The following is a 22849-nucleotide window of genomic DNA, read 5'->3' as shown; positions in this document are numbered from 1 at the left end:
GGAATCGCGAACCTCCTCCATCTTTTCTACATGCTCCTATACATTTTCTAGAATTTTCACCAGGCGGGTTTTTTTGTTGGGATGATTGCTTATAACATAATAATACACAGATTTTAGTGAATGCCAGTATGTTTTTTTCCTTCGAACTTCGCTTACATTCAAGCAATTCAGGTGAGATTTTGAAACAACATGGATTGTTCAAGTATCTAATGCACCTCCATCGTTCTGTAATTACACGCACTTCTATTCTACCACTTTAATATATCACTTAGCGAGTTTACCACATCGAATAGTGTGGTGCCTGTGCATCTCATATTACCATTACAATATGCGTGGTAGCTATTGCTCTCTAGAATCAGCCTTGCATTTACTCTATTACTAGTTGATATCAGATTTTGACCCACGATTTTTGCCACCACATATAATTGAAAATCGGACATACCCATTTTTACTGATCCAGTGAATGAATGATGAAATTAGTATTACCTGCAATAGTCGCTTCCTCGGACGGGAATTTAGTTACTTAACTCAGGTATAGATTTTTTGTGCATTTTTTACAGAAATCAGAGCAAATTTCCTCTTCCATATGAATTATTATTCATCGACAAGAGAGATGTTAAAAGGTGATTCATTTAATGTTGCTATTATATATATCAGTTATAACCATGAATTATAATCATGAAAACAGAGCTATCTTCCTAATACATTTCTAATACATGCCCCTGAATTAAATAGTTACAAACTATTTAACAACTTCCCCAAACTGTCTATCAAATCTCCCACTTGAATGACCGGCTGCGCGTTGTTATTCGGGTAGCGATTGTACCAATTTGACCCAGCTCGCTGAGCATTGATCCTAATGAGTGGTTTGCTAGATCCATCCACCGTTAACAGTTGGCCTAGCCTTAAGAGCGGGGTAGAGGTGACTTTGGGAGCCGAAGCTTTGCTAAGCTTCCCCTGAGCGGGAGCCACTTCCGATAAGGCAATCAAGGCATATGAAGCAAGCGCAAAGAGTACAGAGGCCTTCATTGTTAAGTGACTGGAAGGATTAGATGGAAGCAGAGCAAAGAATGGAAAGGGGTTGCTTATATAGCGCAGCGATAATAAGTTGAGGACATCGAATAATGGACCGAACACCTTTTTATACGTTCCACCAAGAGTTGCACTCGATAGCTCTACTATATCGTAGAAGGTAATTTGTCTCTCCTGCCGTATTTGAACCCTGATCGACTCAAACCAAAACGTCGATCCCGTTGTTCATCTGCTGGGCTGACGCTTCAATCTGCATGAAATCTCACTCCATCACCCACTTGAGTTAGCTCTTCCCAAAACAAATTCGCCTGTGTTGTTTGTCCTAGAGTATCAGAAACAGACCTTAGCTTGAAATGCAGATACTCCAGGTCTGAAAGCTTGGTTCGATACTGAAGGACATCGCCATTTTTAGCAAGATTTCCCCGCCAGTATATCCCCGGTGTAAGTTTGGGGTCGACTGGGTATCGTTAGATAATGTGAACAAGACCTTGCTAAACGAGGGGCACGCCATAAAAATGGTAAAGTGTCATGTAAAAAGACCATATTAACAGATTATGACGAATCTATTAAGTAATGGTTAAGAATTGGTTCTTCCAAAAAATGGCTACGCTATTGGTTTCTCCATGCATGGTGTCTAGATCGTCCAAAAAAGTCTTCTACAACATCCCCTTAATGCATAAGCTTAAACATACTATACATAGCCTCATAAAACCATCATCAAGCGAAGAGCCCAGCGCCAGGAACACAACCATAAGTGCTCTTCTGAACTACTCCAATTCCCCCCCCCCCCCCAATTCTAGCTCATTTAAGTGGAAGCGATAATATACCGGTCAATGAGGAGTATAAGAGCCTACTAAAAATATATATGTAGACCCGAACCTACACTATATTCAGATTTTCCATCAGAGAAGGGCGTGATATTTAGGATAAGCTTATTTAAGATAATACAACTAAGGGCAAAAGAGTATAGGAATATTTGAGCGGTATCACGATATAAAAATAAAGGAGGATCTAAGTTTGATGTATTTTTCTAGTGACGGAATATTAAATCTCAATTATAATTTAAAAAAGGAGGGAGGAGGGAGTGGATTCGTTTGTCTAGAAAATTGCCAAGCTGTTCTATGCCCTAGGTTTTGGTGCGACAAAGAGCGAGGTGCCTTCGGTGTATATGTTGCCTTCCAAATCACAAATGGAAGCCTCAGCGTACGCTTTGCGACCCTCAAGCTGAGTCAGTTTGGAGCGAATAATCACAAAACGACCCGCGAAACACGGACGTCGGTAGTTGATGTTCATGTTGGCCGTGAAACCAGTTTTCCCAGGTAGGTTGGGAATGGCCTAGTGAATAGGATACGTTGTCAGTTTTATATCAGATCTTAGTAGTCTTGAGCAGTAGAAAAATTAGTCATACCACATGAGCAAACGCCTCATCTAGAAGTGTTGCAAGAAGCCCTCCATGTACAATGCCTTTGTGACCGCAGACGGCTTCTCCCAAATGCACAATGGTCACCGCCTCAGTCCCATCTCTACTCCTAAACGTGAGTGGAGGTAGTGCTATCTTATCTTTTCCACGAAGACTGTGAATTATAAGTTGATAGGGCTTCTCTTCCGAGGTTACGAGGGCTCGTGGAGTATATATAGTATAGTTGTCATTTGCACGGAGTTGTTTTACAATGCTGAGCTGCTCCCGCTCTAATTCAAGTTGAGCCTCAACTTCAGGTTCAGAAAAGGCGGGCTCAATAGACGCTTGTTGATGCTGGCAGTGGGTGGATGGGTTTCTAGGGTATGTTATAAGGGCGGCGAGGGTCGCTGCTCCGGCGATGGCAGAAGCCGCTATTTTACTGGATCGTCGAGAAAATGTATTGTTTAAGGTAAAATATTTCCTGGTATTTGAGTAGGGTTTAGGTGCTTGAGCCCTGAAAGGACGAGCAGAAGATAAGAGTGAGCGCAATGGCAAGCGAAACATGATGCAATGGATTGATGAATAATGTAGATCGAGATGGTTGAAAATAAAAAATAAGCATTAAGGAAAAATCTTTTTCCTCTAGAATGTCAACATATGAAAATGTAATTTCGAGTGTTCGAGTAATCGGATATTGAATCGATTGCAAATGGAAATTTTGAAAAACAATGTAGAATGAGCCAAACATCGTAGGAGGATTGGACAAAAACGAAGCATAAATATGACATTAAATTACAGCAACGTTGAAAATTAAGAAAACCATCTGGTAAATTGGGAATCCGAGATAAGAGAAAAATAAAGTACCCTCAAGCAAAGAAAGTGCAAATAAAAACACACCAAGGAAACATAAGTGACACTAGAAAAACAAATGAAGCAGTAACTCTGAATTTAAAATTTAAAAGCGTGCTCTATATACACATGGATATGTACGATTTTACAGCTTTCGAATGAGCTCCTCTTCAAACCAGTCCAGCAGCACCACGCCATATTGGCCCCGTTCTCCCCATTGCATCATTTCATCACCCCAGTACACTTTACTCAGTTGATGTCGCCAGCTTACTATTTCAACCCGCCAGCCTCGTTCCAGCGCTCTAACGACTGCACGGTAGAACCCGCTTGAAAACTCGCCAGTTTTACCGTCTCCTGTGGCGAGCACGAGCGTCGCTGGTGCATGATCCAACAGTGATTCGAATATCTTGAGCTGGAGAAGCTCATCCACGCACTGCTCCGTATTGCGCCTAGAAGTCGTGGCTAGTGAGCTGGGACTGTCTTCGGAAGACGAGGATGAGGAAGAAAAACCGGGGCTCCGCTGAGCAACCCGCCGCAACACAGACACGCTATAGTTAGCACGCTCCGCTCCCTGCAGCGGCTGATACAAAGGAGTTGAGGCAACCAGTATGCGACGGGCGACCCTCCAACCGCGTTCCAGTATACAAAAGAGAGAATCGTACCGCAATTTTGGGCGAGAATTAGGTGGACAGTGGGTCAGCATGCCGACCACGATATTCGAGTTGTCGATAAAAATGTGAGCGGAGTCATTTTCCGATCGCGAAAGTGGGGGTGGAAGAATCGATGAGTATTGAAAATAGCTTGATATGGTTAAAGGGTATAATAAGGTTGAGGGTAACATGCTCTCCTCCTTAGCCACACCTGTAGTGGATATCGACTCCTGCTGTAACAACTTCTTCTTGGATGACCGCTTCTTGTTGTCGAGCACAGCTTTAAGTTTGCTCTTCTTTATAATCTGAAGGGGGATCAAGCCGGGCTCCATTTTATATGGACTAGAAATGGAGGACGACAGCTGGACAGCTAGAGGATCTGATGAGTAGAGCATGTTCTGATTTGTTGTCTTTATTCTTGCATTAGCAATGGAGGCACGCTCCTGCTCAAGATACTTGAAGACCGCTTCAAAATCGCCCAGATCATACGCAACATCTCCGACTCTCTTCGCTTCGTATTCATATTCTCTCAAATTGGGTTGCAGATGCAAAGCAGACGAAGCTGAAGGGGATATGTGTGCGGAGATGAAGTTCCATATAGGACTGAATTCTCCTAATTGAACCATGGCGTCTTGATTTTTAAATTCCATGTTATTAGATAAGACAAAAAGATAGTTTCATTTTCCTGAGAAATTGAAGGAGAATTTGATGGGGGGATATTTATAATTCAAAGAAAAAAATGCACGAAAATTACTTCACTGAATAACAGGTTGGAGGGGAAAGGGAGAGTAGGAAATAGAAAAACGCGCACTAAGAAAAAGAACACAGTGAAGAGAAAATTGGTACCAGATAATATATAGAATGAAATATAGATCAAAATAATAATACCAAATATTAAGGACAATAACAAAAGACAATAACCATCGAAATGAAAAGCGAAAGGCTTATTTTTTAGGTGGGGGGGGGGGGTGAGAGTAGGAGCGTATTTGATTAGAAGCAAATAAACTTGGATTTCTTTTGTACAAGATCCTCGATTCGATTTTCGAGAATCCCGCGAGCTCGCTCCGCCTTTTCTCTCTGTTTTCGCTCCTGCGATACCTGATCCTCGAGTGTGCGCAATTTCGATTCGTAGGACGTGATGGCATCCTGAAACTCCTTTCTCATCCGCTCCAGATCCCCCTTACTCGCCTCCACCTCTTCGGCAAGGGCCTGGTTGTCGCGCGCAAGCACCTCGTTGTCCTTTCGAGACTCACGGAGCTGTGTTTGTGTACGCTGGAGCTGCGACTCGACGTTGTGAACTATCTCTTGGTGGGCACGGAGATCAGCTTCAAGGCCAGAGATGCGCTTATTCATCTGTGCCACGGTCTTCTCATACTGTATGGAATCGGTAGATCCAGCCGATCCAACAGAGTTGAGAGAGCCGGCGCGCTGAAGCGCTGCTGGTCGCGATGTCATGGGGGCGGTAGTAAGCTGGGGCGGGGGGCTAGATGGGGGGGCAAAAGCGGTAGGAGGGGGAGGGGGTAGCGGATTATTGGGGGGAGGTGTGGGAGGTGGGAGCGAGGGGCCATTACTGGTGCGAGATGAAGAGCGAACTCCTGCTGCAGAAGAACTATTCGATGCACGCCTTTCATCCGAGATGGACTCTTCCATTGCGCGCCGCTCTCGTTCAAGCTGTGCATTGCGCTCTTCCAAAGCCCGGAGCATCTTTGTTTGTTGTTGCACTGTGTTCTGTAAATGCACAAGTTTTTGATTGAGATTTGAGGTCGCTGAGGGCGGAAGTGGAACGGCAGCCCCGTTTGATCGAGGGGTTTGCGGTGGGGTGTTAATGTAGCTCGATGCTCGCTCCTGGTCCTCGATCGTCTTCACAAGACGCTCGTTTTCCTCCATAAGCTGTAGCATCTCCGCCTGCATCTCCTTTGCATCCTTGGCAGCATGCGTTTTAAGCTCAGTATATTCTTGCTCCAATTTCTCCAGACGCTCCTGGAGCTTTGCGTTAGTGGTTTGCAACTCGCTTATCTTATCCGAAAGTGAAGACTTTTCGTTCTAGAAAATTAATTGAGATATGATTCAGCATAGGTAAAATTATGATAAGGAATCAAAGCCAAACTCTTATCGCGAGGTCATTTCTATTTTTTACTTACCTCAATTAACGTATGCATCTCTTCTTTTTGTGTCAAGGAGAGGCGCAACTGATTTAGCTCCGCTTCTAATTTCACCCCTTTTTCTTCTTCTTCGCTTGCAGCTTTCTGAAGCAGCGAAAATCGTTCTTGGATCGCATCCCTCTCCGCCTCCACCCTTGACATCTCCTCAACCACTTCTTGTAAGTTACGCTGGTGCTCTTCCTCGAGCGTGCTCAACTTTTGTTCGAGCTCAGCCACCTTGCTCTTCTGAACCTTGTGATTGTTCTCTGCCGACACCGTCAACTGGTGATTCATCGCCTCCAGCTCTGCACTGCGTTTTGCATGTTCTGAGATTTGGCCCTTAGCCTCCTGCAACTGAGCCTCGCAAGCCTGTAGGTCCGCCCGAGATTTTTGCAAGTTATCCTGGAGAATATTAAGAGCATCACTTTCCGATGTCATCCGATCAAATTCGGCTGCGAGCTCATCATTCCGCTGTCGGAGCCGCTCCCGTTCAGTAGCGGCCTCCTGCTTCTCTTGTTCGAGGAGCTGGATCGCCTTTTGCAGACCCGCAAGTTCTGATGCAGAGCGAGCCAATACAGAGCGGGCTTCATTGAGCTCCGACTCGCTCTCCCTGGAGCGCATCTCAACCTTGCCCAGCTCGGCCTCCAGTGCTTCAATCCGCGTGTCGTATTCGTGAATGCGTTTTTCAAGCGTCTCCTTATCCTCAAACCAGCTATTTTTCTCTCGCTCCATCTCAGTAATGTCCGCCCGCACCTGATCAAACTGTGAACCCATAATGCGTACTCGCTCCTCGCGGCGCTCCACTTCCGCGCGTAATTCGCGGATCTCCTCGTCCTGTGCGTGGATGACAGCCTCTTGGTTTTGTTCAACCTGGCGCAATGCGTTGAGGTCGAGGCGGAGCTTCTCGTTTTCCTCTAGTTTTGCAGAAAGCGCACGTTGTGAGCCGATCTCCGCCTCCATCAAGCGCTGTTTCAGTTTCGCAACAAGAGCTGTCTGCGTCTCTAAGTCGTGCGTGCACTTCTCATGTAACTCAGACAGCTGCTTCAGACTATTTTGCACGGACTCGAGGGAGGATGTATGTGTATCAGGAAGCGTGGAAACATTCTTTTCAAGTGAAGCCAAAAGATCCGAATACTGTGTGCGAAGCTCCACAAGGTGCTTTTCTTGAACTGCCTTCTCCTCCTCCAGCTGCTGCAGTCGATTTTGACTGTCAGCAACCGCCATCGAAGCGGCAAGGACAGCCTCCTCCCGGCCAGCCTGTGATTTTGAATGAAGCTCCCGAGCCATTACCAACTCACCCTCGAGTTCACGAATTCGTTTCTCGAGTCGGAGTTGAGTCTGCCAAGCCTGTTCTCTCGCCTCCTCGGCGTCTTCTCCCTCCGCCTGACCCTTAATATCAAGCTGGCGGACCGCCTGCGCATGCTGTTCTTCCACCAAGACAAGCTCGGTTTCAAGTCTCGAGATGGTCGCCTGGTACACTGCGGTTTCAGATGCATGCTCCGCCGCCTTTTCCTGGATCCGTGTATGTAGCTCCCCAATCTGCGCATCTAGTTCCTCATTTTCCTGACGAAGTCGGTGCATTTGCGCCGCCAGGCCCTCTTTATCTGCGAGTGCGGCATCGAGATCACGCCTTGCCCCGTTGAGCACTTCCTTTTCTTCGCTACTGGCAGCGACACGCTGTGCATCAAGAAGAGCAGCCTCCAGCTGGGCAGATTTTGCAAGAGAATCCTCGTACTTCTTCGTGAGCTCAGTTGTATTCTTGAGCGTGTCTTGGTGCGTCTTCTGGACAGCTGTCAGCTGCTGTTCAAGAGCTGCTATGCGTTGTTTTAGAGCCTCGGCTTCGGTCGAATTCCCGCTATTTTCCTCTTTATTCCCAGCTGGAGAGGAAACGTTTCCATTTATGCCATTAGTAGCGGGGGGTTGACTTCGTGCCTCTTTAAGCTCACGCTCCAAAACTTGGATACTCTTGTCGCGCTCATCCAGTTCAGCCAGCATCATTTTCTGGAGGTCAAGATTCTCGGCACGCTTGATGCGTTCCTTCAAATCCTCTATCATGGCCTCACGTTCCTCGATCTTGTTTTCAAACTGTCGGTAGAGTTCCGCGGCATGTTGGGCATCCTGCTGTGCTTTTGTAAGCCGAGTCTCCAGATCCCCTATATAGTCTTCATTGTTGGTCCCAACCTCGCGAGAATGGGCCAACTTTTCCCTCATTTCGAGAAGTTCTATTTTTTGCCGCTCATGCTCCTGAGTTATTTCAGAGAGCTGCGTCTCAAGCTGGCCGATGTACTGGTCAGAAGTCTTGTCACGTTCACGCTGTTTTGCCAACTTATTGCGCAAATCGGCAATCGTGTGACGTTGATGCTCGTTCATCACCTCATGGTGACGCAGCTTAGCCTCGTATTCCTCCAGGGTTGCTTCAGAGTGCCGAAGGGCTGCACGAGTTAGCGCGAGCTCAGATTCGAGCGATGTAATTTCCTTCTCGTACTGTTGCACAACTGGCTCCACCATTTCTTGGAAAGAGGCGCTATTGCCTTGTGCTCCCGCAGTATTGCTTTGCATACGTTTGTATCGATTCAGCTCGGCCTCCACTTGGACATGCCGCTCCGATAGCTCTGCAAAACTTAACTGAAGCTCCTCCATCTGGCTCTCCAACTGCTCCACCATTTGATCATCTCGACTTTTCTCCCTGTTCTCATCTCCAGGTGCTGAGCCACCAGGATGGGGGGTCGACTGGTCACCGCTAGTTTTGAGAGTTTGAAGCTCGGATTTCAGCTTAGCGATCAGGGCCTTCAAGTGATCTACATTGTCGGATAGCAGAGTTTCATGATTAAGCGTGGCAGTATTCTTGATGTTGCGCGCACGATTAGCATATTTGATTGTGTTCACGGTCTCCGACAAATTATACTCAGCAGGCGACACGCAAGCAATCATTAACGTTTGTGCATTTCCACCGAGTGAATCTTGCAATAAACGTGTGAGCTTCGAATCTCGGTAAGGTATGTGCGTCACCTTGCGCGATGCATCACCCAGCGCCGAAATCACATTGCCTAGTGCTAGGAGACCAGCGTTGATGCTTATCCCTTCTTTGATTCTTTCACCAACCGCACTTGTCCGCTTGAGCTTTAGAAAATAGAAGATGTAAGAGAGAGTTAAGTATCGAGCCATATATTTTTTTTAAAAAAAAGGGAATGCATAGAATATCTAGATGCTTACCCTCTCAGAACCAGCCAGGTCCACAAAATGGAACTTGGAGTTGATGACAGTTATTTCCCCATCATCTACATTACTCAGCCGCGACGAGGCGCGTTCAGCCATTAAAGAGTCGCGTCGTGGTGTACCCAATCGACCAGGTGTGGGGCTCGACGGCCGTGCACGATTTGCAGCCATTGTTGCTATGCTTGCTCCTCCGCCGCTTCCTGACCATTTCTCCTGCCGAAGTGTTACGGAAAATATTGCATGAGAGCGAGATGATTTTTCGTTCATATCAGTCGCGCCCACTTGGCGATTCTGTGATCCTATAGCCAGGTATTGCATTACTTCTCGCGGGCTATTCACAATCACTTCACGCACGCCCGTCCAATAGATGTTCCCTTTATTGTCCTCTCTTATCTGCACATTGGAGCGCTCGCTGCCATCGGTATTCAGAAGATCAATGAGCTCCTCGTTGTAAATCTCGACAAATGATACACGAATCGTTGTTTTGGTATTAGAATTGCCGGGGTTATTGCTATTGTTATTGTTGCTGGTACCGCCAGATGGTAAATTCTGAAAGACTGGCATAGACATGGGGCGCTGCATACGAGTGGGAGTTGCGCGTCCATTTCGAGTGGGGGTGGGAATGGCACTTCCTCCCTGCGGCCCGGGAGTAGAAGGCCGTCCTTGGGCAGCCGGCTGAGAAGGGGCATTAAGGCTTTCAAAGAGAGTAGAAATAGCACGTGGAATAATGCCTATTGTTTCAGGGGCCTCATTCATTGCTCCGGAAGCCGTGCCCATTGTATATGTCTTTCCCGAGGAAGTTTGGCCATACGCCAATATGGTGACATTATAGCCTTGGGGAGAATAAAAAGTGGATAAGGATACTCGACCAACTAAATACCAACAAAAAAGCCTTCTCACCTTGGATAAATTTTTGGAGCAAATTCCGTACGCAAGTGTCGAAGATGCTCTCCTGTGTCGAGTCAGTTCCAAACACATGGTCAAATGTAAATTGTTTGTTGTAAGGTACTATGGTGACTGAATTATGTGCTTCGGTGACGGCAAGAATTTCCGTGGCCTTCTGCTTTGAAAAACGTGGTTGATTGCGGTCTAATTCTGTAAGAGGACGGATGCGAAGAGCTATACAGGATGAAGGAAATGATGTTTGATCGATGTTATAATTAAGGATGCTTTAAAAATGCATATTTTTCTACTACTCACCAACTTGGACGGACGTCTGTGCAGCATCTTTGTTAGTTGCTGACGTGTTTGTCATGATTTCTATTGCATGAAGAAAGAAGTAAGCTTCGAAGAGAATGTACAGATGTGATCGAATTTCTATGTACCTGAAGGAGTTTTTATGATGAATGGGGAGGATTATAGCATGGAAGAATAGGCATGTGCGGAATGTAACACATTAAGCCTATTAATATTTTGAGTATGTATAAAGGATATATAATATTCTAGAGATGACTATAAATGATATATAACAGATGGGAGAACGAAACGAGGAACTGAATTTTTTTTTAAAGGATTTGGAAAAAAAAAAAGACAACACCGACGAGGAAATGAGAACCTTCTCCCTGTTGGTTGATGTGTAATTGCTGACGGAGCCAGGTGAAATATTTCTGAAACCAGAAAATAAAAATGGCAAACTAGTTTATTATTGAATAAGAGGAGAATGAAATGCATCTTGTGGAGTTAATAAATAGAACGAGGTCGATAATTCAACCTTGCAAGAAGAGTTAATAAATAGATGAAAATATAAACACTAAAAGGTCTATACAACTAAAGTTGACTTGGAAGGATAAAATTAGCACTGCTGAGCTTATGCGCTTGGCTTCAGCACGGGTGGCTTCCGAACCTTGGTTGCCTGCTCATAGGCATAGGCGAACTTGAAGAGAGTCGGTTCCGAGAGGGGCCTACCATAGAATCCAAGGCCAAACGGTACGCCGACAGAGTCATATCCCACCGGAACTGTGATAATAGGATATCTAATGAAAAGCGGTAGCCAGTTTAGTACGGAATCCCCCAATATGAAGGTGGACATATGTAAATGTGTCTATCCCACTTACCCAGCCATTGCCCAAGGTTGAGGGGGTAACAATTTCAAATCCACTGGCTCGATCAATGCATCTAATTTATGCTCATCCATGACAGCATCGATACCCTTCTTCGTTGAAAGTTCTCTCACATTCTTAATGGAATCTTGATAGGCGGGGTCATTTAAATCGGTTGTATTCTGTGCAAGCTCGAACATCTCCTGCTTAAAGAATGGCATCTCCTTTTCTGCATTCTCATTATTGAACTTTATCAAATCCTCGAGATTCTTCATGGGACATTCCTGCGGAAGCTGCCCCAAGTATTTTGTGACATCCTGCTTAAATTCAAAGAGCAGCGACGTAAGCTCGAAGCCATTGCCGTGAGGTTTGGTGTCTGCCATCTCGTCTGCGGTAGGAATGTCTGCAGGATCAACGATGATCGCTCCAAGTTCTTTTAGCTTAGCAATGGCTGCCTCAATCACTGGTTTTTCTTCCGGACGATGAAAATTATCGAAATATACATGTCGAGGAACTCCGATGCGTGCTCCACGCAATCCATCCTTCTTGAGGAATGACGTATATTTTGGTACAGTATAGTTCTCAGTTGATGGAGCATTGGTTGGCCCATCTCTCTTATCAAAGCCAGCAATGGCCTCCAGAAGAATCGCAGCATCCTCAACTGTGCGAGCCATAGGGCCAACAGTATCGAATGAATGAGCGATCGGAATAACCATATCACGCGAGACCAGACCCAATGTAGGCTATACATGCGCACAAAAATTTGGCCTTGACTTAATATTGACCCACTTATCGTTGAGCCCAAAACAACCCAACTTACCCTAACCCCGACAAGGGCATTCCGAGAGGCAGGAGCAATAATGGAGGAGTCCGTGTCACTTCCGAGAGATGCAGTGACAAAATCGGCCCCAACAGCAACGGCTGAGCCAGCACTGGATCCGCTTGGAGACTCGCTAATGTTGTAGGCGTTCGCCGTTTGTCCACACCGTCCACTCCAACCATCGGGATCACCATAAGGAGCATTGGAGCCATTGAGTGTCCTGAAGTTAGCCCACTCGCTCAAACACGCCTTTCCCATGATAATAGCACCGGCACTGCGAAGCTTTTCGGCAATGGTAGAATCCCGCGTCGGCTATCAAGAGATACAGGTTTAATGGAATAGTTTGGTTCGGTGCACTCAAGAAAGAAGACAAACCTTGCAGCCATTCTTGAAAAGTGCCAGCGAGCCGGCCGTCGTCTCCATCGAATCACCCGTAGCGATGTTCTGGAGAAGGAAACGATGTTTAATGCCACTTCTACTACTGCCAACTCCTACGTTAACTTACATCTTTGATCAGAATCGGAATCCCATGCAAAGGCCCCCGTATCTTTTTCTGCTTGCGCTCGGCATCCAACTGGTCAGCAATGGTATATGCGTCTGGATTGATTTCGGAAATGGCGTGGTAGGTGCCGTCAAACCGCTTGATACGCTCATTATAATAATCAAGGATCTGGCGTGAGGTGATAACGCCTTTGTCGAGAGCCTTTTGGAGACTTGGGATGGTTGCTTCAGATAAGCTAAACGGTTTGCATCGCTTGCCGGGCGTTGCTGCAGCATTCGTCATGGTGCAGCAGCTGACGGCCAGGAGAACAAGGCCAACAATCGACAACCGCATAGTGGATTTTTGGGAATCGAGGAGACAAGGGGAGGTGAGAGAAGCGAGGTAGGAGGAGAGGGAAGGAGGTAAAAAGGAAAAGAGCGGTGAGAGCGGAAAGTGCTGCCGTGCTAATACCCCTTGAAGAGACACTTTATCAAAGAGCTCGAACAAACAAAAGGTCTTGGTTGGTCAAGCTCAGTAATTTCTACCGGGTCAAATAAAATTCTATTCCCCGATAGTGACGGGCACCCGTGCTCAGAATCCGCTTTTGCTCTCCAATGAAATCACCGTCGGCCAACTCGGAAGGGTCAGATTAGGCAACCACTTAGCGCTGGTAATATCTCAATGGCCGAAAACCTGGGTTTAGTGACAAGTTCAATCTGTAAAATTAACCTTCCGCTGACGTCTCTCTTGAAGACTCCTTCGTTAAAGAGAGATAGGGCTCGATAACCCCCCTCCCTCTCCTCTCATGTAATAGAAAATCGTCAAGCTTCGCCATCATAACTTCTCGTTACCGGCATCCTTGCGCAGAAACTTAACCAAGTAAGATATACTCTTACAAATAATCATTATGGTCCAGGACCAATGGAGATATCCTGGGATTGTTTCGAATCGTCTCGGATCAATCAAGATCGATTCCCCACCTAATCAGGCGACTCTCTTTATACGCGAGGTTTTACCTCGCGACAAAATTCAATTACTAGTCACCTTTTATTGCCTCCATCTCACTTTTGATTAACCCAAAATTCATTTCGAATTTGAAAGCAAAGTCGAGCTCCATCAGTTTATTTTCAACTATAATATCCCTTTCGCGAAACGATGCATTTAGATAATAACCCATCATCAATTCCTTGGGACGATATTTCAAAAATCTGTTCGCGTTGATCCTATTATCATGGCCTAAGAAAATCCTATACATTGACTTGATGTACATAATAGTATCGCGACTCTTCCTCAAAAATACAACTCTGTGTTTTCAAATATCTTCTTTAACGTGCATCAGTTCTTTTAGCCCCTTTACCCCAAACTCTGTAAACGAATGACGATACACGGTCACGCTATCTGGATCATCTAGACTGCCAACAGTGAAGCCATAGGTTTGGGGGGAGTCAATGTATTGCTGGAAGTAGATTTGTGCTCCACACTTTTGGCAGAATCCCCGGTGGCAACCTTTCGAAGACTCGTAGACGGACGGGCGCGATTTGTGGAAGACCACACTGTCGGCAGGAACCCCGCTGAGGAATGCTGTGAAAAAATAGACCAAGAGATGAAGAGGGCTTCTCCTGAATTCAGAGCTTAAGGACTAACCGCTTATCATGCCCCCGCAGCTTTTCCGGCACATTATGCAATGGCAGTACTCGCACTTCTCCTTCAAATCATAGCCAGCAGGAAGTGTGAAAGTATACCGGATCTCACCACAGAGACAACCGCCCTCAAGTGTTTTGGGTTGATCAAAGATACCAGAAGCTTGAGACATGCTTTGAACGTGTACTCTGCTTCGCTCTTCAGCATTTGGCGCCTCTATATATAGGTTGAATTGGCCATTTTCCCACGTACAATTTGTTCTTTTTTTTTCGGTATATAACCTCGTATGACTAATCATGAATTTTGACCCTTCAATTTGACTATTTTCAGGCGCCACGTCAACTCGCATTTTCATAATTACTAAACACAGCACTGTATTAATTGGATAGCATATAAAACCCGAAAAATACTTAATGCATAATCCCTGGAAATAGACGTGTCTTTTGGCGTTTGTGTCAAGGAAGACTAATTCATTTTTCTTTTATTCTTAAGGTTATGGTTAGACTCATTGCCTCATTCCTTATTTCGAGCTCATTTGACTTGCTCTAAATGTAAATGATTTAGACCCCAGCCTTTTCAAAGCCTTCTTGGTCACTTCCATTCGCATTTCTACAGCGAGCTACTCTAATAATAATAGTCCAAATATATCAGCTACGCGTCATTGTAACCTCTTTCTTAAAACAGCGTCTTTGTAAAGTAGAAAATTAGTTTTTTTTATCCGATCAAAAATTTGTAAAAACTCATTAGGTATATCTCTGTCTCTTGTCCCACTTAATGCATTATTAACAGAATAACTCCAACCAACGCCCATATCAATCTAATCAGCTTAATTTTCAAGCGGTTTCTAGTCCCATTAATTTTTTCAGTTGCTTCACTCCAAATTCGGTCATGGCTTGACGTTCAACGCGAACGCTATCCGGATCATCCAGGCTTCCAACCGTGAAGCCGTAGGCATCAGTGCCATTCATGTTGAATTTAACATAGATTTGAGAACCACAGCATGGACAGAATGCACGGAAAATGCCTTTGGAAGACTCGAATGCAGTTGGCTGAGTGTTTTCATACTCTATGTCTTTCTCGGCAAATCCATAAAAATAACCTAGCAAACGGGGAAGAAAAATAAAGTATTGAAAAGCACTTTAACCCAAAGTGCCCTCTTTTTGCTTTACCCATTAGCATGCCTCCGCAGCTCTTTCGACAGCTCTTACAGTGACAATAGCAGCTGTTCTCAACGTCATTGAAGCCTGCCGGAAGCGTAATGGTGTAGCGGACCTTTCGGCACAGACATCCTCCTGCGAGTGTTCTGCGCTCTTCTTTCGGGAGAGATGCTTGCGACATTATCTAATTTTATTATTCAAGTAAATCGTGGCAATGAACTGGATTTTTTATGTTTTATTTTTCCTCGAGTGGGTTTTATATACCCCAAGGTTTCCTAAACTCTACTCAGGTGGATATTTGCCTATTTTGATGAAATGGTGACCAGATGCCTTCCAACTGGCTCCTTCGAAGTTGATCTAGTCAAATATGAGTCAATTTGACAAATGGCTTGGAATGTGTAGCCAGACTGGTATAGATTGCCAATATAAAAAAGGTTAAAGAGCGATGCAGATTGGCGACCCTCTGATTAACATTTTGATTATGATTAGCTAACAGACAACAAAATGTTGTCCAAGCTCCTCGCGCGTGACTACTACACACCAGGCAATGATCAAAGGAGACTGGATCTAAAGTCTATCTGCAATGTAAGGCTTGCTTTTTCCAGCCCAGAAATCAGCTCCTCCTATCCCTCCATTGGTGATGCTCCAGTCAAAAGCACACGCCAAGCCATTCTATATGTGGCTTGGACTCTGCAAGACTTCTGTTTATACCAAGAATTAGCAGGGCAAATCGCATTCGAAGACCCACCTAAGTTTACCCAGTTTTCGGAGGACTAATGGAATACTAATAAACCACTAATATGCTACTGAACCACTCGCACAACCTCCGGCCCCATATGTTGCTCAATGGCCCAGCATTGCTCTGTTGGATTTTAGATTCAGGCGTATCGGGTTTATTTTATCCCCCTTCCTTTGCTTCCCTTTTCCCCGTCTTTGTTTCGGAATTCTATCGCCCTCGTGCGAGCTATGGTGTCCAAGAGTTTCGATACCAATTTGAGGCTTTTTGTTGTAAATATGATATTTTGACACCGACAACCACGAGGCTTCCTTGCGCGCTCTTTTTTATTATTGAGTGTGACCTAAGGTATAACAGCGAACGGCCACGTTTTCAACTTTCAATGACAGCTGGATGATGAAATAGCCACCTGACTGATTTAAGATAGCGTACAAGTTTCGGGAGTTATTTTGAAAACAAAAATCCCATTATTTTAAGTTTTAGCTCGGCTAAGGAAAATTCTGGCCATGCTTGAGAATGTCGCCGTCCTCTCTGCTCCCTTCTCCCTCGTTCAATAGTGAAAGTGAGAGGGGGGGAGAGAGAGTTTCTTTGCTTCTGTTGGCCTTATTTTAACCGGTTTTTGCATAGAGGCTCGCTGAATAGAATCTAGAGGCATTTCTAAAAATTTGCATTGCAAAAACTTGCGTGACATCATTCAATGGAGTTCGGATTGCTAGGAGATGGTGTTAAATTATTATTCCCTCGGTAACACGCAATTATTTTCGGTACCAGAATCCATTCAGCCCTTCTCAATATACAGCCGTATACAAGAAACTAACTTTCTCCGATATATAAGCCCGTCTCCCATTCCACTTCTGATTTTGTTTCCTAACCTTTTTTTCCTTCCCCTCCCATTTGCCTCCCAACCAATTTTTGATCACTCTACTATCTTCTCACATCCTTCGTTGCCTTCACTCCTCTTACACTCAACATTAACACCAAGAATACCAACGAATACATCATGTATAAGTGTGATCTTTGCACCCAGCAGTTCTCAGATGCAGAGCAGTTGCGTTACCACCTCCGGATTATCCACCTTCGAACAGCACCAGTAGTCCAGCAATAGGTTAAAATGTCAGAGGAGGAGAAGGAGCAGAAGGAGGCTGTGTAGGAGACCGCCGCTGCCTCCCTCCAACCTCTCTCAACCAACCCCTCGCTGAAATAGCCTTTTTCATTACCTTGGTTGATCTTGGCTTGTTTTATTTTTCTCAATTGTATATCCTAAATGTTTCCAACTACGCTTTGTCAGTGAATATTACCACATCATTTATACCAGAGTTTTGCTTGCTACTATGTGTGTTTTTTCTTTGTTTCTCTCCTGTATTTTCTCTTCTCTCAATAAGCATCCTTGCTATGTCTCTTCCTGTACTAGTCATTCAATACACCAGATGCTATTTCTACTAAATCCTAGCCTTTTCCGGTAAAACCCGTCTGAAGATCAATCTCACAATATGGGGTTGGCATGTGCATGACTTCGGTTGGCTCTAGCATCGTGCGCTATTCAAAATCGGTTTTAAGCTTCATGCTTGTCGCCCCCTATTTCGGTTGGCGATGCGTTTAAGCTTATACTTTTTACCCGTCTCGCATGACCTTTATGGCGTTGATGCAATGAACCTAAACTATCTCCACGCTGGAAATAATTGTTTTGCCATAAGCGGGACGCTTATAACATCCTATTCTCTCAGCATTTTGCCCGAATCCAAGAGAATTTAAGAGTGCTCTGATGGTGAGGAGGTTTGACATCCTCTCGTGATTTCTCGCTCTCCAATAGCCATCCTCTAGGAACCTGCCCTGAGGAGGATAATATACAGAAGAGAACATGGTAAAGCAAGGGGTGTAGTTTAGTATATTGAATAAAGCAGGCGCTTTCTTTTCCCATGGGACGCGTCTGAGCGTTCCCTCAGCCGCACCCATGCAATACTACAACGAAGCAAAACCGTTGCATTGTAGAGCTGCGTAGGTTGTGGTGGCAGGCTTTTCTTCCCATTAGAAGAGGATAGAGGCTTATCCCACAGCCTTTCAACTCTATTCTTACACTAACGCACGCAATATCGTCAGCAAATGAGCTGTAGGCCTGCCCTAATATCCATTCTAAGATGGAGCAACTCTTCTCTCATATGGCACTGCTTCCCATCAATATCTGATCGCCGAGTCTCTCGTGACCGTCTGCTCCCCATTTTTTGACATGAGCTTCGTTCAAGTTCTCCAAGCCAAATCTAAAGGTTGACCGCTAAAATGATAGTCTCATGAGGATAGAGTTTGTGCATTTTTTTCTCGTCACGACTTTCTCGGAGCCCTTCCTTAATGACTCTTCGACTTCTAAGAAAATAGTTTTCTGACAAGCCCAAAACACTCAGCACAAGGTCCCGCGAGGGAAAGAGGGCTTATTAACGGATAATATTTGACAAAGGGAGCTCTTGTAGATTGAACTTTTTCGTGATTAGAGTCCCCAGGCTATCCTATGCTAAAATTGATACTATTTCTATTTTATTGGAAGATTCCATTTCAAACCTTCTAGACACATGAGTCACCACGGAGCACAGTGGGAGAGTTAAGTCAAGTAAATCGCACGGGCAAACTCTTTTCTACTTATGGGGTCCACTACTTCTAACCAAAGAAATGGGCACATAAATGGACTAAAAATATCTTACAGGATTGGGCTAATGCCGTGAGACTCCCATTGGCACGCATTGGGGCTCGGCCCTGATGCTCTCATTGCAGCCGCACTTTCTCATTTCTCATAATGACGCAGGAGCCACTTGCCAAGAATTTGACAAAGACACCCCCGGTTACAGCTCCATCTTGCCTAGGGCATCTTCTCCGAAAACCTGACGTTAGTACCCTCCTGCGACCACTCGACGGAATATTCCTTGAAATTAGCGATATTGATGGAGTCATCCACAACTCCGGCGCGAAATATCTTGTCCTCTAGCACTAAGCCTCGACACCATGTCATCAGTCGATGGCATTCTGACCTAACACAATGGCCGCTGCTTGTAATGCCCTGACGGTTAAAAGACCACCCGCTCAGACAATAAGCAAAGCCTATATTGCTAAGGTGAGAATATGGTTCAGAAATCACAATTTTCTTTCGCTAGTCTGTTGTATAACCCTAGCCTTGCTCCAGAAGCTTCCCGAGATATTTCACGCCAATTCATCTTCCTGATCACGTTGGTCATGGAAAAAAGCTTTAGGGTTTCCGTTGCCTTCATAGGCAACTATCGCCAAGGTTGCGATTTCTTGGGCTGCATAATCACGCCCTTACCTAACCAACTGGCGTCCTCTTCTTATGAATAGAAATGAAGCAAGTGCAAACTGAAAAAAGGCCGGTCTGAGGTGAGAATCAAGCCATTTTTCTTGCATAAACTCAAGGAAAAAGTAGAAACGGAATTTACTGGATTTATTATGTTTTCATGCTAATACTAATACTTCAGAAATATATGTATATATGAGTATACATATACATATATATATGTAAAAAGTCGGAGCATCTTACTGCATATAGCTCCAGAGGAAAAAAAAAAACTACAAATTCAAAAAAATAACAACCAAATATGTCTATATAATTAAGTGAATTAGCCGCTGCACATGACACAGGCATCCTTGTTCTCTAGGGAGCATGCAATGGCCGCTTGATTCTCCTCTTCCTCTGATGTCGATTTTGTCGATGCATTGCTGTTGGTCTGCTTCAGAGCGAGCTGATCCACTGTAAACTTAATCGCGGATGCAGCAGCCTTGGTTCGAAGATAATACATTCCGGTCTTCAGGCCCTTCTTCCAGCCGTAGAAATGCATGGACGTAAGTCGAGCATAATTCGGCTCAGCAATGAAGATGTTGAGCGATTGACTTTGGTCGATATAGGCTCCACGATCAGCCGCCATATCAATGATAACACGCTGTGAAATTTCCCAAACCGTCTTGTACAAAGCCTTGAGATCATCGGGTACCTCTGGAACTAGTGATTTGATTAAGGTAGAGGCAATGAGTCAATGAGGGGCGGGCAGGAGAGAACTATAGGCAAGGAACACTTACTCTTTTGCACACTCCCGTTGTCTGCGATGATGCGATTCTTCATGCGGTCATCCCAGAGGCCACGTTCGATCAGGTCGCGGAGCAACCACGGATTCACCACCTGGAACTCACCGGCTAACACACGCCTTGTGTAAATATTCGAGGTATACGGCTCGAAGCATTCATTAAACCCTAGGATCTGGCTGGTGCTTGCCGTGGGCATTGGTGCAACCAAAAGTGAGTTGCGCACACCATGCTGCGCGACGCGAGCGCGAAGTGCGTCCCAATCCCACAAATCGCTGGGAACGACATCCCACATGTCGGGCTGAAGAATGCCCCGGGAAATGGGGGAGCCGTGGTAGGTTGGATAAGGCCCTTGCTCCTGGGCCAGTTCCGCCGAGGCTTCGACCGCAGCATGATAGATGGTCTCAAAGATCTGAGTGTTGAGTTTCTTGGCTTCAGGGGAGTCGAATGGTTGGCGAAGTAGCAAGAATGCGTCTGCCAATCCCTGCACACCAATTCCAATGGGGCGGTGGCGGAAGTTGGAACGCCGAGCCTCTTCGACAGGGTAGTAGTTGAGGTCGATGATCTTGTTTAGATTTTTTGCCACGACCTTGGTGACTTCGTGCAGCTTCGCAAAGTCGAAATGCTTTCGATCCACAACAAACGAAGGAAGCGCAATACTTGCCAAATTGCAGACGGCAACCTCATCGGGGGCTGAGTACTCCATGATCTCTGTGCACAAGTTACTGCCACGAATTGTGCCCAAGTTTTGTTGGTTCGATTTACGATTACAAGAATCCTTGTAGAGCATGAATGGGTTTCCAGTCTCGATCTGCGCTTCAAGAATCGCGTACCACAGCTTTTGCGCCTTAAACGTCTTTCGCGCACGACCTTCCTTCTCGTATCTCTCGTACAATTTTTCAAACTCTTCGCCCCAAACGTCAGACAAGCCAGGAGCCTCCGCTGGACAGAAGAGCGACCAATCCTCGTTGGCCTCAACGCGACGCATAAAGAGATCAGGAATCCACAGTGCGTAAAAGAGATCTCGCGCACGCTGCTCTTCCTTGCCGGTATTTTTGCGTAGGTCGAGGAATTCAAACACATCAGCGTGCCAGGGTTCTAAATAGATGGCAAAGGCCCCAGGACGTTTATTGCCTCCTTGATCAACGTACCGGGCAGTGTTGTTATAAACACGGAGCATGGGTACAATGCCATTAGAATAACCGTTAGTTCCCGCGCTATAACGATGAGAGCAAGAGAGAAAGTGTAAGTATAAGCTGGATTCAAACGTGAAAAAAGAATATGAACCTACATGTAGGAGCCCGAAGCGCGAATGTTATGGATGTTGAGTCCAATACCACCTGCTGTTTTGGATATCATTGCACAGGTTTTCAGTGTATCATAAATTCCCTCGATTGAGTCTTCACGCATTGACACCAGGAAGCAGCTCGAAAGTTGTGGACGTGGAGTGCCTGCGTTGAAAAGAGTGGGAGAAGCATGCGTGAAGTACTTCTGGGACATAAGCTCATATGATTCAATTGCGCAATCTATGTCCTCCCCATGAATACCAACAGCAACACGCATCAACATGTGCTGGGGTCGTTCAGCAACTCGACCACTGATGCGTAATAAATAGGAGCGCTCCAATGTCTTAAACCCAAAGTAGTTGTAGTTGAAGTCACGCTCGTACACCAGTGCAGCATTGAGACGTTCAGCATGACGTTGTACAATTTCGTAGGTTTCCTTCGAGATCATAGGAGAATGGGTACCAGTTTTTGGGTTTGTATATTCGTAAAGGTCCTTGACCACTTCGGAAAAATTATTCTTGGTTTCTTTCTGGAGATTAGAAATGGCAATTCGAGCAGCAAGGAGGGCATAATCTGGATGCTAAATAAAACAATGCACTGTTAATTAACTAGGAAAATGAAGTGAGAGAGGTTGCCAATCAAATACCTTGGTGGTCATGTAAGCAGCTGTTTCTGCGGCCAGATTATCCAGCTCCACAGTTGTCACGCCTTGGTAAACCCCAGAAACCACCTAGAATGAAGAAGAAACAGGGTCAAATAAATCAATAACAGTGACAGAGGTATCAAAAATTTATTACCTTCTGAGCAATGGCTACTGGATCCACATAGTTCATATCAAGGCCATTGCATAGCTTATTGATGCGAGCAGTTATTTTGTCAAAGGCTACTCGTTCTTTGGTTCCTGTTACAAAAATAAAAATCACATTTAGAGCAGAGTCAAGAAAATCCGTCCGGTCAAGAAATATCTACCATCTTAATATCATACGGCAATAATCATTCGGTTAGAAGGGAAATTAGAATTAATATAATTAGTAACGTTCGGTATAAATGAAGCGTAAACAAAAATAGCTTGCAACACATTTGTAATATACCTCTTTTGAAAACGTACATGATTATCGTGGCTATATATGTTGCTTAGGTCTTTTTTATGAAAGGGATAATGATAATGTAGAATCGTGTATGGAATTGTAATGAAGAGAAGACGAGGATAGAATGGGCGAGAATGAAGAGCAAGAAAAAAACACGCGAGCGCGAACGAGAACGAATTTAAATTTTACGCGATTTCTAACATTTCGCGTTGATTTGCTAACCATAGGTTAGGTTATGTG

At 45.0% G+C, this 22849-nt stretch overlaps 11 protein-coding genes across 11 annotated transcripts; 2 read left to right on the top strand and 9 right to left on the bottom strand.

Annotated features, from left to right (window-relative positions):
* Nucleotides 1-735: 735 nt before the first annotated feature.
* VTP21DRAFT_7451 (uncharacterized protein) lies at nucleotides 736-1029 on the bottom strand (the record flags this gene model as incomplete). The annotated part of the gene is made up of 1 exon (XM_069398194.1): nucleotides 736-1029. One exon carries the CDS (start codon nucleotides 1027-1029, stop codon nucleotides 736-738), a length of 294 nt encoding a protein of 97 aa, XP_069255678.1.
* A 1122-nt stretch (nucleotides 1030-2151) lies between these two features.
* Nucleotides 2152-2995, bottom strand: VTP21DRAFT_7450 (uncharacterized protein; the record flags this gene model as incomplete). The annotated part of the gene is made up of 2 exons (XM_069398193.1): nucleotides 2152-2367; nucleotides 2441-2995. The coding sequence occupies 2 exons, from the start codon at nucleotides 2993-2995 to the stop codon at nucleotides 2152-2154; spliced, it is 771 nt and encodes a 256-aa protein (XP_069255677.1).
* Nucleotides 2996-3425: 430 nt separating this feature from the next.
* On the bottom strand, nucleotides 3426-4556 carry VTP21DRAFT_7449 (uncharacterized protein; the record flags this gene model as incomplete). Its single annotated transcript, XM_069398191.1, has 1 exon — nucleotides 3426-4556. The coding sequence occupies one exon, from the start codon at nucleotides 4554-4556 to the stop codon at nucleotides 3426-3428; it is 1131 nt and encodes a 376-aa protein (XP_069255676.1).
* A 364-nt stretch (nucleotides 4557-4920) lies between these two features.
* On the bottom strand, nucleotides 4921-10542 carry VTP21DRAFT_7448 (uncharacterized protein; the record flags this gene model as incomplete). The annotated part of the gene is made up of 5 exons (XM_069398190.1): nucleotides 4921-5973; nucleotides 6072-9191; nucleotides 9285-10120; nucleotides 10188-10406; nucleotides 10488-10542. The coding sequence occupies 5 exons, from the start codon at nucleotides 10540-10542 to the stop codon at nucleotides 4921-4923; spliced, it is 5283 nt and encodes a 1760-aa protein (XP_069255675.1).
* A 552-nt stretch (nucleotides 10543-11094) lies between these two features.
* On the bottom strand, nucleotides 11095-12981 carry VTP21DRAFT_7447 (uncharacterized protein; the record flags this gene model as incomplete). Its single annotated transcript, XM_069398189.1, has 5 exons — nucleotides 11095-11260; nucleotides 11342-12069; nucleotides 12147-12458; nucleotides 12522-12590; nucleotides 12652-12981. The coding sequence occupies 5 exons, from the start codon at nucleotides 12979-12981 to the stop codon at nucleotides 11095-11097; spliced, it is 1605 nt and encodes a 534-aa protein (XP_069255674.1).
* Nucleotides 12982-13939: 958 nt separating this feature from the next.
* On the bottom strand, nucleotides 13940-14440 carry VTP21DRAFT_7446 (uncharacterized protein; the record flags this gene model as incomplete). The annotated part of the gene is made up of 2 exons (XM_069398188.1): nucleotides 13940-14208; nucleotides 14272-14440. The coding sequence occupies 2 exons, from the start codon at nucleotides 14438-14440 to the stop codon at nucleotides 13940-13942; spliced, it is 438 nt and encodes a 145-aa protein (XP_069255673.1).
* Nucleotides 14441-15101: 661 nt separating this feature from the next.
* Nucleotides 15102-15606, bottom strand: VTP21DRAFT_7445 (uncharacterized protein; the record flags this gene model as incomplete). Its single annotated transcript, XM_069398187.1, has 2 exons — nucleotides 15102-15367; nucleotides 15438-15606. 2 exons carry the CDS (start codon nucleotides 15604-15606, stop codon nucleotides 15102-15104), a joined length of 435 nt encoding a protein of 144 aa, XP_069255672.1.
* Nucleotides 15607-15929: 323 nt separating this feature from the next.
* On the top strand, nucleotides 15930-16202 carry VTP21DRAFT_7444 (uncharacterized protein; the record flags this gene model as incomplete). Its single annotated transcript, XM_069398186.1, has 1 exon — nucleotides 15930-16202. The coding sequence occupies one exon, from the start codon at nucleotides 15930-15932 to the stop codon at nucleotides 16200-16202; it is 273 nt and encodes a 90-aa protein (XP_069255671.1).
* A 656-nt stretch (nucleotides 16203-16858) lies between these two features.
* VTP21DRAFT_7443 (uncharacterized protein) lies at nucleotides 16859-17604 on the top strand (the record flags this gene model as incomplete). Its single annotated transcript, XM_069398185.1, has 3 exons — nucleotides 16859-16905; nucleotides 16997-17208; nucleotides 17282-17604. The coding sequence occupies 3 exons, from the start codon at nucleotides 16859-16861 to the stop codon at nucleotides 17602-17604; spliced, it is 582 nt and encodes a 193-aa protein (XP_069255670.1).
* A 1402-nt stretch (nucleotides 17605-19006) lies between these two features.
* On the bottom strand, nucleotides 19007-19412 carry VTP21DRAFT_7442 (uncharacterized protein; the record flags this gene model as incomplete). The annotated part of the gene is made up of 2 exons (XM_069398184.1): nucleotides 19007-19253; nucleotides 19312-19412. The coding sequence occupies 2 exons, from the start codon at nucleotides 19410-19412 to the stop codon at nucleotides 19007-19009; spliced, it is 348 nt and encodes a 115-aa protein (XP_069255669.1).
* A 363-nt stretch (nucleotides 19413-19775) lies between these two features.
* On the bottom strand, nucleotides 19776-22354 carry VTP21DRAFT_7441 (uncharacterized protein; the record flags this gene model as incomplete). Its single annotated transcript, XM_069398183.1, has 5 exons — nucleotides 19776-20155; nucleotides 20233-21452; nucleotides 21527-22101; nucleotides 22168-22251; nucleotides 22319-22354. 5 exons carry the CDS (start codon nucleotides 22352-22354, stop codon nucleotides 19776-19778), a joined length of 2295 nt encoding a protein of 764 aa, XP_069255668.1.
* Between the last annotated feature and the right edge of the window lie 495 nt (nucleotides 22355-22849).

Source organism: Calcarisporiella thermophila, assembly GCF_041956535.1.
Source record: "Calcarisporiella thermophila strain CBS 279.70 unplaced genomic scaffold VTP21scaffold_3, whole genome shotgun sequence".
Taxonomy (NCBI): domain Eukaryota; kingdom Fungi; phylum Calcarisporiellomycota; class Calcarisporiellomycetes; order Calcarisporiellales; family Calcarisporiellaceae; genus Calcarisporiella; species Calcarisporiella thermophila.
The sequence above is the reverse complement of the archived record's forward strand: the minus strand, read 5'-3'. Positions and strand labels throughout refer to the sequence as shown.